Consider the following 15,018-nt stretch of genomic DNA (forward strand, 5'->3'; position numbering starts at 1 on the left):
AATGCACCAAATATTAGCCTTCTTTGATCTTTTACGTTTTGCTTTCACTCAAGAATACCTTTATTTAGGTGAACACTCAAAAGAAAATCAAAACTCAAACCTTCACAAATGTCATGAACTCTTCTACTTTGTCATTGGTGAGCAACAGCTTCTTCTGTACAGTTTCCAAAGCCTGCCCACTCTGTTTAGCCAAGCCATGTAGTTGTTGAGATGCAGTGGTCTCAAGTTCAGTCATGGCACATTCAGTCTCAATCATTTTGCTTTCCAGATTGGTAAGCTTGAAGTCCTGGAATACATCCGCAGAGAAACAGCAGTGATACAATAAGAGCTGATAGGCAGGTATGGTAGACCACAAACAAAGGAACAAACAAACCAATCTCCCACGCAATGGTTAACATCACAGAACATTCTACTTGCAACACATACAATATACTTTCATGGTGAAAAAGTAATTTCATTTTCAGTCATTACATCCATGTTTCAGCATCTAAATTTCAGTGATGTGACTGACTTAAATCAGAGAAACACATTACTATCACTCTGCTCTTTTTTCCCTTTCTGTATTTAAAAAGTCTAAGCTGATGACCTCACAACTTTTCATTTGAAAGTGAGGTATGAAAAGGTTCCACAGTGGGAACCATCACAACTCGAATATACCTTTTTCTCCAACTCATCTTTAGCCTTGTGATACATCTGCTCATACTGAGACTTCTCTTTTGCAGCTACATTAAGTCTTTGTTTAAGTGAGTCAATGGAAGTTTTTTTCTTCGAACAGTCTTCAGCCAGTGCCTTTACCTGAAATAATGAAAGGCCAAAAGCAATTGACTATTTAGATACAAAACTTAAAAATGAAAATCAAATCAAAACTTATCTTACCTATATTGCATAAATAAACCTATTATATAAATAATTTAATTGAAGTACCTTTTTCTGAAATTACAGTCTTTAATAAATCTCTACTGCTGATGCAGTAGATCAGTTTGCACACAATCTTGTTACATAAAGTCTTGACATATTAAGTGTAAAGAAAACCTCTTCATTTGCAGAGCTGTTTGTTTATATATATTTTACTGTTACAGTGCATACATAAGGGAGAAAAGCACAACTTCCACTCATTTCTTCTATCAGAGGTAAAAATATTAACTAAGACTCGACTGAGAAAATGGTAACTGTCTCCAAGTTAATAGTCTGTAAAGACTCTTAGATAAATATCATCATTTTGCCGTACAATGCAAACACTGATTTTGGGTAAAATGAAATAGACCAATGTTCCTAGAAAATCATTCAGCTCTCTTGACAGTATTAATCACAAAGTTTTCCTGACAATGTCGAGTAACAGGGAATTTCTTTGATCTTCTGCTGAAGATAATGTAAAATTTATCAAGTTCATTTTCCACGTGGAATAAACAAATTAATGTATGGAATTAAATTCTTTGGAATCTGAGAAATGCAGCACTTAAAATACTCAAAGAACAGCATTGAAGTACATTGTTCCATTCTAAATCTTTTGTCTAAAACCAAAACCAAGTATTGGTCTCATTTCACACTTTAACTCCCTTGTTTACTTATGCTCTCACTCTCTGGCTGCGGATTTCTTAATAACATCTTATCTTTGGCATGGAGGGTAAGAGAGTAGCTCTCTCTAGAGCTGAAAGTGCTATATGACCGCAAGCAGAGATAGTGCCTGTAGTATTCTGCAAACACACGTGTTCTAGGAAAACAAAAGCAAATTGGTAAATTGTTTTTTTTTTTTTATTTTTGGATCATACACTTCATAACCTCACAGACAACCAAATATCATAATCTTTTGCTGGAATGGAAGGTCAAAGGCCACACTGGTTGGATAATATAGAAAGATGCCAAAGCATGTACAAGTTCTCCCAGTTTCAGTGAAACCGTCCTAGAATTTTGCAGGAGAAAATAATTTGCTATAAAAATTAAGCTCTACCTACACAGGCAGAATTACATTAAGCAAAGAACTGTGAATCATTCATAACATTGCATTAAGACAACAGATTAACATATTAAAGCATTTAACTACTATAGCCAGGAGAGGTGCGTGGACTTCATTAGCATATGTCATGTAAAATCACCCTTGTTTCAGGTCTACTGTATTTTCTGAACTTACAGTGCATAAAACTAAATCTCACTACTTGCAGCATATCCTTGCAACTCAGTGTTCTGAATACTTTAATATTTAATTACCCCTCTTATGAACATACATTAAATTATGCTGAATCCATCTGAGCTATCACCATATACTGATTTCATACAAATTATAGTGGAGGGAATTACACCCTGAAATTAACTGTATGTTTGCTTAAAGCAATATATTGATTTAGTATGTATAGCGTGTTGAAATAACATCTGTAAATCCACCAGCTTTTGCTTTTCCTAAAACTATCAACAGCAAGAAAGAACTACCTTCCTCTCAAGACTTTCTAATGTTTCATTAGAGGTTTTCTCATTTTCTTGATTTGCTTTTAGATGAGACCTTAAGTCTTCTATCAAATGTCTTTTCATATTAAGGTCCCTCTCCAATCGAGAAATCCTAGAAGGGAAGAAATCATGTTGCATGTCACCATTAGAAAAATATTGTTAATAAGCAACTATTTTATACAACTAAAAAGTATAAATGCAGCAGACAAACTATCATTCCTGTAGCTTTAGAATATTTTTTAAAACAAAAGCTGATGCAATTCTTGCAATTTACCCTATTATCAACCACTAAAACCAGTTTCAAGTCTCTGATTAAACAGACCTATTTCTAAATAGGCAATTTATTTGTGATCTGCTTTTTGCTGTGGTTTATATTCTAACATGTCTGATCTGAAATCATAATAATTCTTCTTAAGTTATTATCAAAAAAGGCAAAACCTGTTGAAAACAAAATTTAATTATGTTCCTTTGATGTCTGAAGCAGGTATCACTCAAACACTATTTTGTACAAATTTATTTTTAAAGCAAAGTGAAAGGGTGAAGTCTCCTTTCATCCAACTGAATAATACACAGAAATACATGAAAAATCACTACCCCAATAATATTTCAGATAAGATACTTATTCTTAAAAACTGCAAAACCTGGAAATAACATCAGCATTTTTCAGAAGCTTCTCAAAAAAAGAAACTCTCATGTACTACAATGTAATCTGTTCAATGAGAAAATTATGCTTTATACAATGTCCCCATCCTTATGAAACAAATTAGTATTTTAAAGATAAACATAAACAGTACCTGAATATGTTCAGATGTCTGGATTTTTTTTTTTAATGAGAGCAAAATGAATAATGGCAATATGTTCAGGAATAAAACATTGCTGATACCATGTCAATACCGTATTTAAGGATCAGGACAATAGTGCACCTTAAAATTTCTTGCATCTATTTCACATTTATATTCTTAATGCTATTTTGGTGATTATATCTTACAGTTTATGAAAAAACAGTATCTATTTTATAAAGAAAGCATGATAACCAGTAACTCTATTTTAAATTTAAGTCTTACAGTGGAAAAATTCAGTTTAATTTTGAAACAGAAAATACACAGTGTACACAATTTAACTGTTTTAAGAGTTCTCTATTTTTGAAATGAACTAATTTCAGATATGTAAATTGCATTCTTTCTACAAATAAAAAAAATAGAATGGTTAGAGGAGTTAAACTGTGGGACAGGCAGGAAATTCATAGATATACTAATAGGTTATGTTTTTATAGTAATATAATTGAAGAGCAGTATTATATCTGTTAAAGTCGGTAGAATAAAAATCTCAGTTGCATACTTCACAACAATACATGCGAATTTCAAAATGAGTAGTAAACCTTGATCAATTCACATAGAAACAAATACAACTGTCCTTTTGAACTTTATATGAATAGAAGATGGGATATTTAATCTTGTTTAAGCATCTGAACCTTGACATATCTCTTAGCCCCTAGGCAAAGAATTACTGTATTTGAAAGACTGTATTTAACAGTGCTGAGGAATTCATTTAGATTTACATCAAGGATAAAATAGTCTACTCTAGGGTCTAGGTATTCTTACTGCAGTTCAGATACTGTACCTAGCTAGAAACTCATCCATTTAAACAAAACGAAATTTTAGCATGTACTGCTCTAGTTTCTAAAAAAAGCCCTGTAACAGTCTGCAAGAAGAATAATAAAACATTCTCTTCAAAATCTATTTAAGAATGGTTAATGTTGTAACAATTATACAGCTGCCACTGGGTGGCACCAAACACAATGGATAGAAGAGTGAACATACCTCGCCTGTAGTTCCCGAATCCGTTCTTCTTTTACCTGGACTTCGTTTTTTAGTGACTTAATGGTGGTTGACTGCTTAGTGATTTCATTATTCGAATTCTATAGTGAAAAATATTAAAATATAAATAAAGAAGAATGAATATCATCACAGTCAACAGTAAATTTGTTTGAAATAATGGGCTGTGTAAATTTCCACATATTTTGTGAGTGTTCTTAAACATTAATTGATACAAAAGCAGCACACTTACTTTCTAGCTGCACTTAAGCAAAAGTACATTCCTTAGAAAATACGATCAAAATCAGTACTTTTCCATTACTCTAATAATGTATGATTAATAGATGTTCCCCAGGACACCTGCAAGCCCAGTGCACCTATCAGGACCACATTTTCTCTTGCATAGCATGGTCAGTTGAAAAGGTAACAGAAAAGAGGAGAAATAAAATCGGATCTTCATTTGAACTACATCCTTGAATGGTATAGTTCTACAGCACAAGGGGCCTACATCTATAGAGCAACAATTTCCAATAATTGCTTTCATTTTGTGCATTTGGAAATACAAGACATTCTACAAGAGCAGGGTTTTTTTGTGTCCCTTGAAACTCAAAGCACAAGACAAAGAAATTTCCATTTGGCCATACTAACACAATTCCTATATTTCAGTACAAAAAGGTACGAACCTAAGTTTCAGGCATGTGTAATTCCAATGAAGGAGAATTACACAGTTGTTGGCCTTTCCTCGCTGCATATAGTAGGAAGAAAAAAACAAAGCCTCAATTTGTCCATCCAAACACACAGATAATCTACCCAAGATTTAGCTGTAGAACAACTGAATCACTCTACAGAAATAAAAATATAAAATTTAACTAAGTAGCCATTTTAGCAATCTGAGCATATGCACTGAATGCCATTGCTGAAAAGGGCAGCTCAAACATACCGCTTATAGAGATTTCAGAAGTCCAGAAGGTGTTGCCAAAAGATTTATATATATGCATTAAGTCTACACACAACATATATGTGTGCATATATCCATTCAGGTTCAGCCACTGTACTAAAGCTTTTTATTCATTACGTATAAACAATAAGTGAACAGATCAGACGTGCTGTAAACAAAGATACTTCAGGAGAATTTTTCTGCTCAGTGCAGACCTGTAACGCCTATTAACATTAATAGGAGTATTGTACATAACTCTGTCTACCTCAAGGGGAGTATATATTCTTGTGTGCATAGTTAGATGTAAAATATTGTTCTTAATAACTTGTCTAGTCTATTTACTATTATTATAATGTGAGGTATAACCAGAAAAATGTTAAAATGATGTATGCTAGCAGAATATTCCTGAGTTTCCTGAGACCCATTTGTTGAGCTTGAGCTTCATTAGCGTGAAGCACAGCACCCAGTTACATGGTTTACACACCAGAAACAAACTTGAATACTTAGGTGGGCCTCTGCACATGCTCACAGGCAAAGACATATGCTTATGGCATTTTGCTTCCAAACTCACTATCCACACCTAACACATTTTTTCCTATTGGCAAAGATACAAGGAGTCATCATCTACAACATAAACAAACACCGCAAACATAGCTCTGAGAAAAAAAAAAGAACCAACAAAACCACGTACTTTGAGATTTTGAGCTATATGGAAAGCTTTTGCAGCTTCCATTTCAGACATTTAGGAGAATGACTTTGTATCTCCTTTTCAAGTATGCTAGATAGCCTGGAACAACAGTTGACAACTTTTGCCAATTTCTTCTGTTAAAAATGATTTGCAGGACTTAAGTTTTGAAAAATTTTTAGGTCAAAATAAGGCTAAGAATTTCAGTAACTTGATTTAAGTAGCTTTTGAGGCCCTTACATCTCATCCAATTCAGCAACCAGTGAATTTACTCTACTAATCTGGATTTGGGGTCACAGAATATGTTTACTCTAAATGTAGTTTTGCATACATGGTTTATTTTTTCCATTAAAAATGTAATTTGTTCCATTAAGAAGGAATTAAAAGTCATGTTAGTATTTTTGACAATAGATTTATATACGTTTGCTAGATGTTTCCTCTGCTTCAGAAACAAAAATACTTTGATTTTTTCAGTAACATATTTTGCAATTCACATCTGGCAAACAAATAAAGGAGGCTTCTAGTGTGAGTGTTACTCTTAGAGTATTTTACAAAAAGAAAAAAATCATTTATTTTTCTTACTTTCATAGAGCAAACAACTATTAGGTTTCTGGATAATGAGGACACTCATCTAAAAGGAACAACCCTAATTAACAGAAATTACCACTCACTAGCAACAGAAGCAGATTAGTCAAACCCAAATCTAAAATCAACACTAAAGAAGTCAGCGTGTACGGTTTCAAGATCTCTTTCTCATAATTAAAGTAGATCAAATTATGTGCCTTTTCATGGCTACTCCCTGCTGCCCTCATCTCTTTATCAATGTGACCTACCTTTACTAATCCCCGAATTTAGATGTTACGCATCCAGTGTGCTATAGCCAAGATCTGTAATACCATGATTACCATCAACAGCTAAGAGGTCTAAGCACTACCCACATCTCGTGTGCTAGCAGAGCTAATCCAGTACTCAGAGCCAGAGTCAGCTATATTGCTTATGTAATATGGCCTTTTCTTCCAGTTGATCCTTTGGCAGCTGGCTTGCTAGTGTGCCATTTCTTCCAGCAGCAAGAAGCTGTACCAATTTGACCTTTTCTCTTTCCTCAAATATTAAACATAGAATGATGGAAAAAAACAACTTTAAGACATTCTGTTGCACATATATTTCCTCCAGTAAGAAGAGAGGAAGAATTAATATGTCTGAGTCAGGCCACCTGCCAAGAAAGCTCTCAGATCAACACAGTCCAGCATCTACATCATCCACATATAACAGAATCAATGGACACTGGAAAATGAAATCATCAACAAGTTAGTATCTTCCTACAGGTAATCTACATAAATACAAATACGAAAAGAATGATGTCTCTTTGAAGACAAGAACAGGAGTGACATATAGGTAAGCATAACACTGTCACATTACATGAGCTGCCCCATCAGCCCAAATTCTATGCTATTACTTAGCTCCTTCTTAAAGGAAGCAAGGAATCAACACAATTCTCATTGAAGTAATTCCACAGCACGTTCCAACAAGATGCATTTAATCATTGTGTGAAAACCCAGCAAGCCTCCCTGTCTGGCCTATTTGATCTGCAAAAATAGTTTTAATTGTAACTTTTAATTCTCCTGCTTATGGCTACATTTCTACTTAATATCAAAGGTTATCTAACATCTAGGTTGCTAATCATTGGCTAAGATATATAAATGATATACATATGTGAGTATATGTATATCTGCTTGACCCAGTTATGAAATACTGTTCACATTAATTATCCTCAGCACTAGATAATCTGTTCTGTCACCTTTAGTTTGCACTGCAGCTGTTTCATCTCTAAATCAATGTTCTTTGAAGGAGCTGGTATGACTTCACTCTTGCCAGCAGTTTGAGACAGATGTTCTCTCAACTTCAATTTTCCTTGTAAATCTTCCTTCTCCTGTTGCCACTTGGCCAGGTTGGAGGTCAACACCTGTTTTACAAACAGAAGAAACAATCAAAATTGTGTCCTAAAATATTTCTGTTTGATCATGTAAGATGCTTCTCTGGTTCAGAGTTCAAGATGAATGAAACAGTATATATTATCTGTAATTATATTGCATAGTGGTTGGTTGAATTCTCTAGTCCAAGCAAAGATCAAATCTGGCAGGAAAGAGAAGTCAACTAACATTAAAAACAAGCAATTTTTTTAAAAAGGCAAGCTAATCCGATTTTGACTGTACACATTGTTATTTTTACCACGACAGGCAAAAATTATCACACAGAACTGTAACAGTATTTACTATTGAAACCTGTTTACCTAGGGCCTCTCTGGGATTCTCCAATTATTTCTACACAAAGCATGAAGAAATACCAAGGTGTCTCAGACACCAATACGTATTAAAGGTGGTTAAATGTCAAATCTGTTTTAATGGTGACCACTGTAAGCTGACTTGAATTTCTGTGTTGACAGCTGCTATAAAACATACACCCTTCTCTTGGCTTTTGTTTTGATATTTGTAGGGCTTGTAGAGGTTAAAGCAAAGTGGACCAGCTGCACTAAATATCTTCTGGTTGGCTAGTCTTTACTCATGTTGTGTTATTTCTTCCCTTTCACATATAGGCACCATAGCCAGAGAACCACATATTCCATAACCTTGACTCTAGGGCTGAGGTACTTAAGTGGTAAAAGCCAAGCTGGAGCAGGACAGGATAACAGATGTTAGTTGTTTATTCCACTGGGTAGGTCTTACCACCCTATACTGCAGCCAAAACGCTTCTCATTTAGCAACATAAATGCTAAGTCCAATTAGCAGACAAGGCCTGTTAGGGATTTAGTTCAAATAAATAACATGCAAACAAACTCTCAGTCTTGTTGCAATTGATTGACATCTGACAAGACTTATTCAATCTTTGTAACAATATATTTCACATTACTCCTTATAAAGGCAATCTTTTAATAAAATATTTGTTTTAATTTAAATAATATTGAAAGTTGTTCTGTGACAAGGGGAATTGAAATAATCTTCATGTTGGTGGTTACCTTTCATAATCTGTAGTCAGCCGAAAGCCACCAACGGTCTAACAATTCTCCGCTCCTTAAGAAGGTAACTACAGTACTATCTTATTATTCCAAAGAAGACTGTAATATGGTAGTTTAACATAAGGAACAGTTACACAAAATGGTATTGAAATCTCTCAAAGGGCAAAAAACCTTTCTCTTGTGAAAAATCCCTAAGAAACTGGAGAAGATGTTACAGTTTGAAATGACTAAATGTGTGCCCAATTATACGCTGGTATACAAAAAAACACGGCTGAGAAGGTTAAAGATAGTGTTCTATATCCAAGCATTTTATTATTTAACTCAAAAATAGATTTTATGCTGTTTGATGTTACTAGAAAAAACTTTTAATAGACATGCATTTATATACACAGACGCTTCCATACTGATTGTCTGAAGATCATATATACATATATAAATAAAAGAAAAACTACTTATGGTCATGTTTATTCACATTATGAATGACATAAGAGTTCTTGTATTTTGCATTAGCTTAAAAAAAATATCATGGCTACAAGAAAACATGTCCTGTATTTAAAGTTAAAACTCTTAAGAGTATTTTACACTTAAGTGCATTTATTAAAGCCAATGGGCAGTTTACGTATTTATCTGAGATAAGTACTGTTCTTAGTAAAGGGGTTAATCTTTCCATTCTCTTCTGCATCTGCTGTCATTATTAAACAAGAGCTAAATAGTGTTAATGTATTTTCTAACTGGCTATTTCTTAATCTGATATATTATTCTCACAATTAATACAGTCTGAGTAAAAGACAAAATGAAGGATACTTTAGTAAGCAAAACCAGTAGTTGTACAGAAAGACACATAGAAAAAGATACAAGAATTAGGTTAATTTGTCCAGTATAGCCAATATTTCTACATGCAGAATTTCATGATTCAGTGTCTCTATAATAAATTATTCATAAAAAGAAAAGCAAAAAAAAATCATAGCTAGATCAATATCTCTGATTAAAATTAGAAATGCACCCATATCTGCTCAAGATAGCTCGTGACTCTCAGAAGTTACTCAGGCTACTGCTGCCGCCAAATGTATCTGGTCTAAAATGCCATGTTTGCCGTGGCCACATTCCCCAAAATTACAGCAAATATACTGAAAAAGAAAGAGCTTTCATGGAACAGATGCCAATGAGGACAGTGCTATGTTGGTTATAGACTTTACTTAAGTGAGGAGGTAGAAAAAAATATTTAAAATATGAATGTACATAAATTCAGAAACAGCATCAGAAATACTTGTATATGATGTAAAAGGCAAACACCCCCAACTTGCAAAAGCAGATGAAGACAGGCAGGCAATTGCAACCAGAGATAGCAAGAAAGTTGTAAGTTCTGGTGACAATGTAAATGGTGTTACTGGGCTGATAATTCTATTGCATTATTCTTCTATTTGCAATATATTGAGAAGGTATGTGAAAATTCTATGTGAACCTGTGTAGGATGTGAAAAACAGCCCCCCTGCCCTGGCAAGATATTTATGCCTAAAAGATACTCCTTGCACCTACTTACTTAAGAAGCAAGTTCATTGCCCTGCTGTCCCTCACCACTGGCTAAGTTTTAGGTCAAGTCTTTTGTTCTTTTTTCTTTTATTGACACAGGAGGGGTTTTTTTGTGTCTGTGCTACCATGCACGCAAATCCTGAGTGACAGAGTAAAAAGGATTTACTCCAGGGGAAGAGGTCACCAGGATGAAAGGTAGAATCTTAAACACCAGCTAGAACAGATGTTGGTAAAGGCAGGCTACCGCTGTTGCTCCACAATGTAGCGGCCTTTGTCTGCTGCACCTCCTCCAGAGTGTTTTGCCTTAACAGATGTTTATAGATTCAATATTTTAACATCCATCTATCTTAATCCTTGCTCCTGGTTTACCCATGACACTCTGTTCTGCTGTACACAAAGGGATAAGTGATGAAATCACCATTCCTATGTAGTCAATGTAAAACTTCCAGTGACTCAGCAAGTCTTTTTACCATAAGCCCTCTGTTCAGCAAGAAAGCTATGTGGAAGGCCCAGTGGATTAACGTAGGCAGCTCCTGGAACGGCCTACTGCTCCTCAGCATTACAACAACCCTGTGAGGAACTTCTAGCTCACCTTACAGCAGAGTTGCCCTCCTACTGCAACTGGCATGTATGAAAATTTCACTTCTGTTGGTGGTGGCTGCTATTGCACTGCCACTGTTGTATGTGTTCCCACACATTTATATTTGCAGCATATATTATACAGAATGTATTTCTAGGCAAAATTATAAAATAGGATGCAAATCAGGTATTCTTGAAACCCTTTTTAAGCAATGACATAAACTTATTTTATTAATAATTTTGTAATCCAACTATAACTAATCTAAATATCCTCAGATATGTAAAAGTCATATTTGCTATGAAGCTTCCCATCCTAAAATCCTGGCAGACAAAAACATTACAGTGTGCATAGAGATGTCTGTAAGGAACATGAAGTCAACATAATCCTTTTTCTTTTCACTGAGAAACCTTGCTACAGTAGGTAATAAAATATATTTGCTATATGCATAGCTCGTGTACCACGTTTTATTTCAAAATGTAACACTGCTTGTCTGAAGGTTTTAAACAGAATGCTATTTTCTCACAGCTTTAGCTTGATCATGAAAAATATACAAGATAAGCAGTACTTGTTGCATACATAAACCATGAAAGAACTTTTGAAAACATATTTGCAGGCACAGAGTGAGGTATTTATGATTTTACACACTCTATCAAATGTTTTTATAACATAATGATAAACCTATTTACAACATCCAAGGCAAAATCTATTGAGTCAGTCCCACTAATCTTGACCCTGTTTTGTTCTCTTGAATCAAAACCTACCTCTGCCTGATGGGTCACAGAAAAAAAAGCTAACATTAATAAAGATGGTATGCAGCTATCTGAAAATACAAAAAGATATATACCAGACTAAAAAGCCAACTGTGCTGCATACTTAATGCGATCATATAGACAAAAGGCAAATAACTCCAAATCCTCAGTGAAAGTTTTTTTCAAGCAAGCGCTGTAAGTGGTTGATTACTTAGTATTCCAGACATGAAGACAAAATATGAAAGAGAAGTCTTTGGTGACTTAATATTGTAACCCTAAGTTGAAACAAAGACCCCCAAAAGCAAGAAAAAGTTCTAAAATGTAAAAGTAATTTGTCATTCATTCTTCTAAAATTTTAGTAAAATCTACTGTATTGCTATTGTAATTTCTTTTTCAGCCAAATGCAGTTATCAGCAGCTGACTCTCTTTCACAAAATGTCAAGTAAATGAAGGTAATATAGAGGACTTTTTCAGTGCTTTAGCTAGTTGTTAGACTTCAGTAGCCTTTAGAGACCATTAAGTACCCTTTGGCTAATTGGCCAATGGTAGATTAATCCTCTTTTTATTCTAGCAGCACTATTTTAACACCCTTTGCACTCTGTCAGTGTAGTATCTGAATGACAAAATAATATTGTGCATGAATAATAAGCAGAAAAGTTAAATTAACATTTCATGTTTCACATGCCATACCTATGTGTCAGGAAAAAAAAAACCTCTTAAAGCCACTGACATTCAACTTTTTTAAACAATCTCATGTTGACATCTTACTGAAGTGAATCTTCCTAATTACTGCTAATTGCCTATCAAAGAAAAAAAAATATCTTTCCTTGAAGTGCAGTTGTCTAGTATAGACGAACACAGCTCCAATGTGCATAGTAAAGACAGGCATGACACTTGAGGTGTGCTATATTATTATGAGGTCATACTAAATATGGCTTGCAATGAACAAGGCAGCTTTTAAGGATGTTTAAGGCGCTAAAAATGTCAATCTCTCATGAAGTGTTTAAATTAGTTCCCAGCAGAGAAATACAGATATCAGCATGCAGATAAGAGGTATATTTCTCATCTCAAGTATTTTACTAAAGCAAAAACATGGTTGTCCTGTTGATAATGTCACTATAACACAATTGCAGTTCATCAGCTTTGTAAAAGCAATGTTTACACTGCTACCTACAGTATGGCCATTTCATACACACAAATCATAAATTCAGCTATTGTTGGGAATACAGTTGTAATCACTAAGAAAGACTCTTATCAAAGTCTTTGAACACTGTCTTAATCATGTGCTAGTATTGATCAGAGTAATCATTGTTTATAAAGGGCTATTTACTGTATACCACTTCATAAAAATGTTTTACTTATAATTTTAATTCAGCTATTTTATAGCTAATTTTTAGCTAAATTTATTCTACAATTGATAAAAGCCTAGTATTACACCATTTGATCTGTCTATGGCATCTTATGAAATAATAAAAATATAAAATCAATAAAATCAGAGTAGATGGGTCTATTTTAAATCATGTTTTGTTTTGCTTTTTCTTTTTGTAAAGAATGATAATACCACACAGAGCAAGGCCAGAACACATATATATATTCTAGAGAAACACACAAACACTTATGTATAAATGAACTGGAGTAATATATTCTGGGCCTAGTTCTCCAAGAAACCATCTGCTCTTATAAACAACAGTCAAGCTGCACATTGTATAACCGATGATTTTTTCAAATAAATTACAGAAAATAAGAAAAAAATGAGTAATAAGATAGGTAACAACTTTTAATATGATGAAAATGCTTCTGAAACATGTCATCTGTATAACGATAACACCAATTCAAAGATAAGGGTTTTGACCTGCAGCAATTCTATTTTAGCTTGCATTTTCTATCATTTCATGTCTCTGTACAACTAAATATTGCTGTATCCCATACTGGATTTCTAAGAAGACTATCTTATTTTTGTACTAAAGCAGATGCAGCACTCCACCTGCCCTTGGAAATTTCAAAGGAATATAAGGACTATTAACTATGTATGTAACATTACTTATATAAGTAGTTTCATCGTGATCAATTATATGATCACAACTATGTGCTTTAATTTTTGAAGGGTTGAGTTTCCAATGAGGAGATGCAAACTGCCAGAATATACAGATGTGCAGGACCTTGCCTATAAGGCCTTAACGTTTTCAGATAAAAATTATAGAACTTAAAAAATTTACACTTCTTAAAAGGAAAAATGTTTCAGATTGCAGTATATTATATCTTACATACTTCGTTTAACTTATTCGAAGTATTAATTACACAGACATAACATGTTACATTAAAATAAGTTTTACTACAATTAAATTAGAAATTAAAAAATAATGAGATACATTTCACAACACTTTGTACCACTTGAAAATATCTGAATGTTATAGCAAGCCAGTTGTGAAGATGTGGCTGAAGTCCAAAACCAATGTTTCCATGTACCCACCACTGCTATTTAAACAAATACAAATCGACTTGGGTATCCTAACACCTAACATGCCTGTGCACGTGAAGTATTGAAGTACAGGCAAACACTTCCAACTGATGCATAAAATTTGCCCCAAAATCTCCACACCTCTGTACTTACTAGAAGATTTTCAATGTAAGACATGGAATCCATGCAATCTTTTACAGTTAGGACCAGGGTTTACTGCAAGATTTTTTGCAGGGTCACACAGTATTTATCTGATTTTCACCAAACGCGAGAGTTGGGGCAAATTCATAAAGCTAGAAATCTGAATTTTTCATCTAGGGTCAGGGATAGTGCTTGCCATATTCCCCCTGCTTTATCTTAACACATCTAAGCACTGCAAATGAACTACTTGCATGAGAGCCAGTCAGGGAATTTCACAATCCCTACAACTCATTACGAATTTAACAGCAGCAATACTAAGTATTCATATGTTTCAGATAACACATACAAATATGCTGCACTAAAACTCATTGGGGGAAAAAATTAATAATGCTTCCATCTGTTTTCCGTATAGCTCACATAAAATAGAGAGAAACCAAAATGAAAATGCTATTTTAAAGACTGTTTTTAAACTTTCTTTTGATTTACTCGCTTAGTTCCAAAGCATACAGCTTTATATCTTTCAAAATTAAAATTATTTTTAAAAGAATATATAAGCAAGAAAGAAACAAAACAGCTGAAAGAATGGTGAAATATTAATTTATCCTTTCCTCATTTCCATCTGTTTTAGAGAGTGAAGCATTTTCTGTTGAAATACTTCTGCATCTCAAATAT

General features: G+C 34.0%; 1 protein-coding gene across 1 annotated transcript in view; it reads right to left on the minus strand.

The window, feature by feature from the left end:
* Nucleotides 1-15,018, minus strand: part of CNTLN (centlein) — a 179,798-nt gene that overhangs the window by 26,553 nt on the left and 138,227 nt on the right. The window contains exons 19-23 of the mRNA XM_035895579.1: nucleotides 7,674-7,838; nucleotides 4,260-4,357; nucleotides 2,425-2,551; nucleotides 658-795; nucleotides 101-286 (exon numbers count right to left, since the gene is read on the minus strand). Coding sequence (XP_035751472.1) covers nucleotides 101-286; nucleotides 658-795; nucleotides 2,425-2,551; nucleotides 4,260-4,357; nucleotides 7,674-7,838 — 714 coding nt within the window. The remainder of the gene's footprint in view (nucleotides 1-100; nucleotides 287-657; nucleotides 796-2,424; nucleotides 2,552-4,259; nucleotides 4,358-7,673; nucleotides 7,839-15,018) is intronic.

The sequence above is a fragment of the Egretta garzetta genome, unplaced genomic scaffold (genome assembly GCF_000687185.1).
Source record: "Egretta garzetta isolate BGI_Z169 unplaced genomic scaffold, ASM68718v1 scaffold175, whole genome shotgun sequence".
In the NCBI taxonomy this organism is placed as follows: Eukaryota; Metazoa; Chordata; class Aves; order Pelecaniformes; family Ardeidae; genus Egretta; species Egretta garzetta.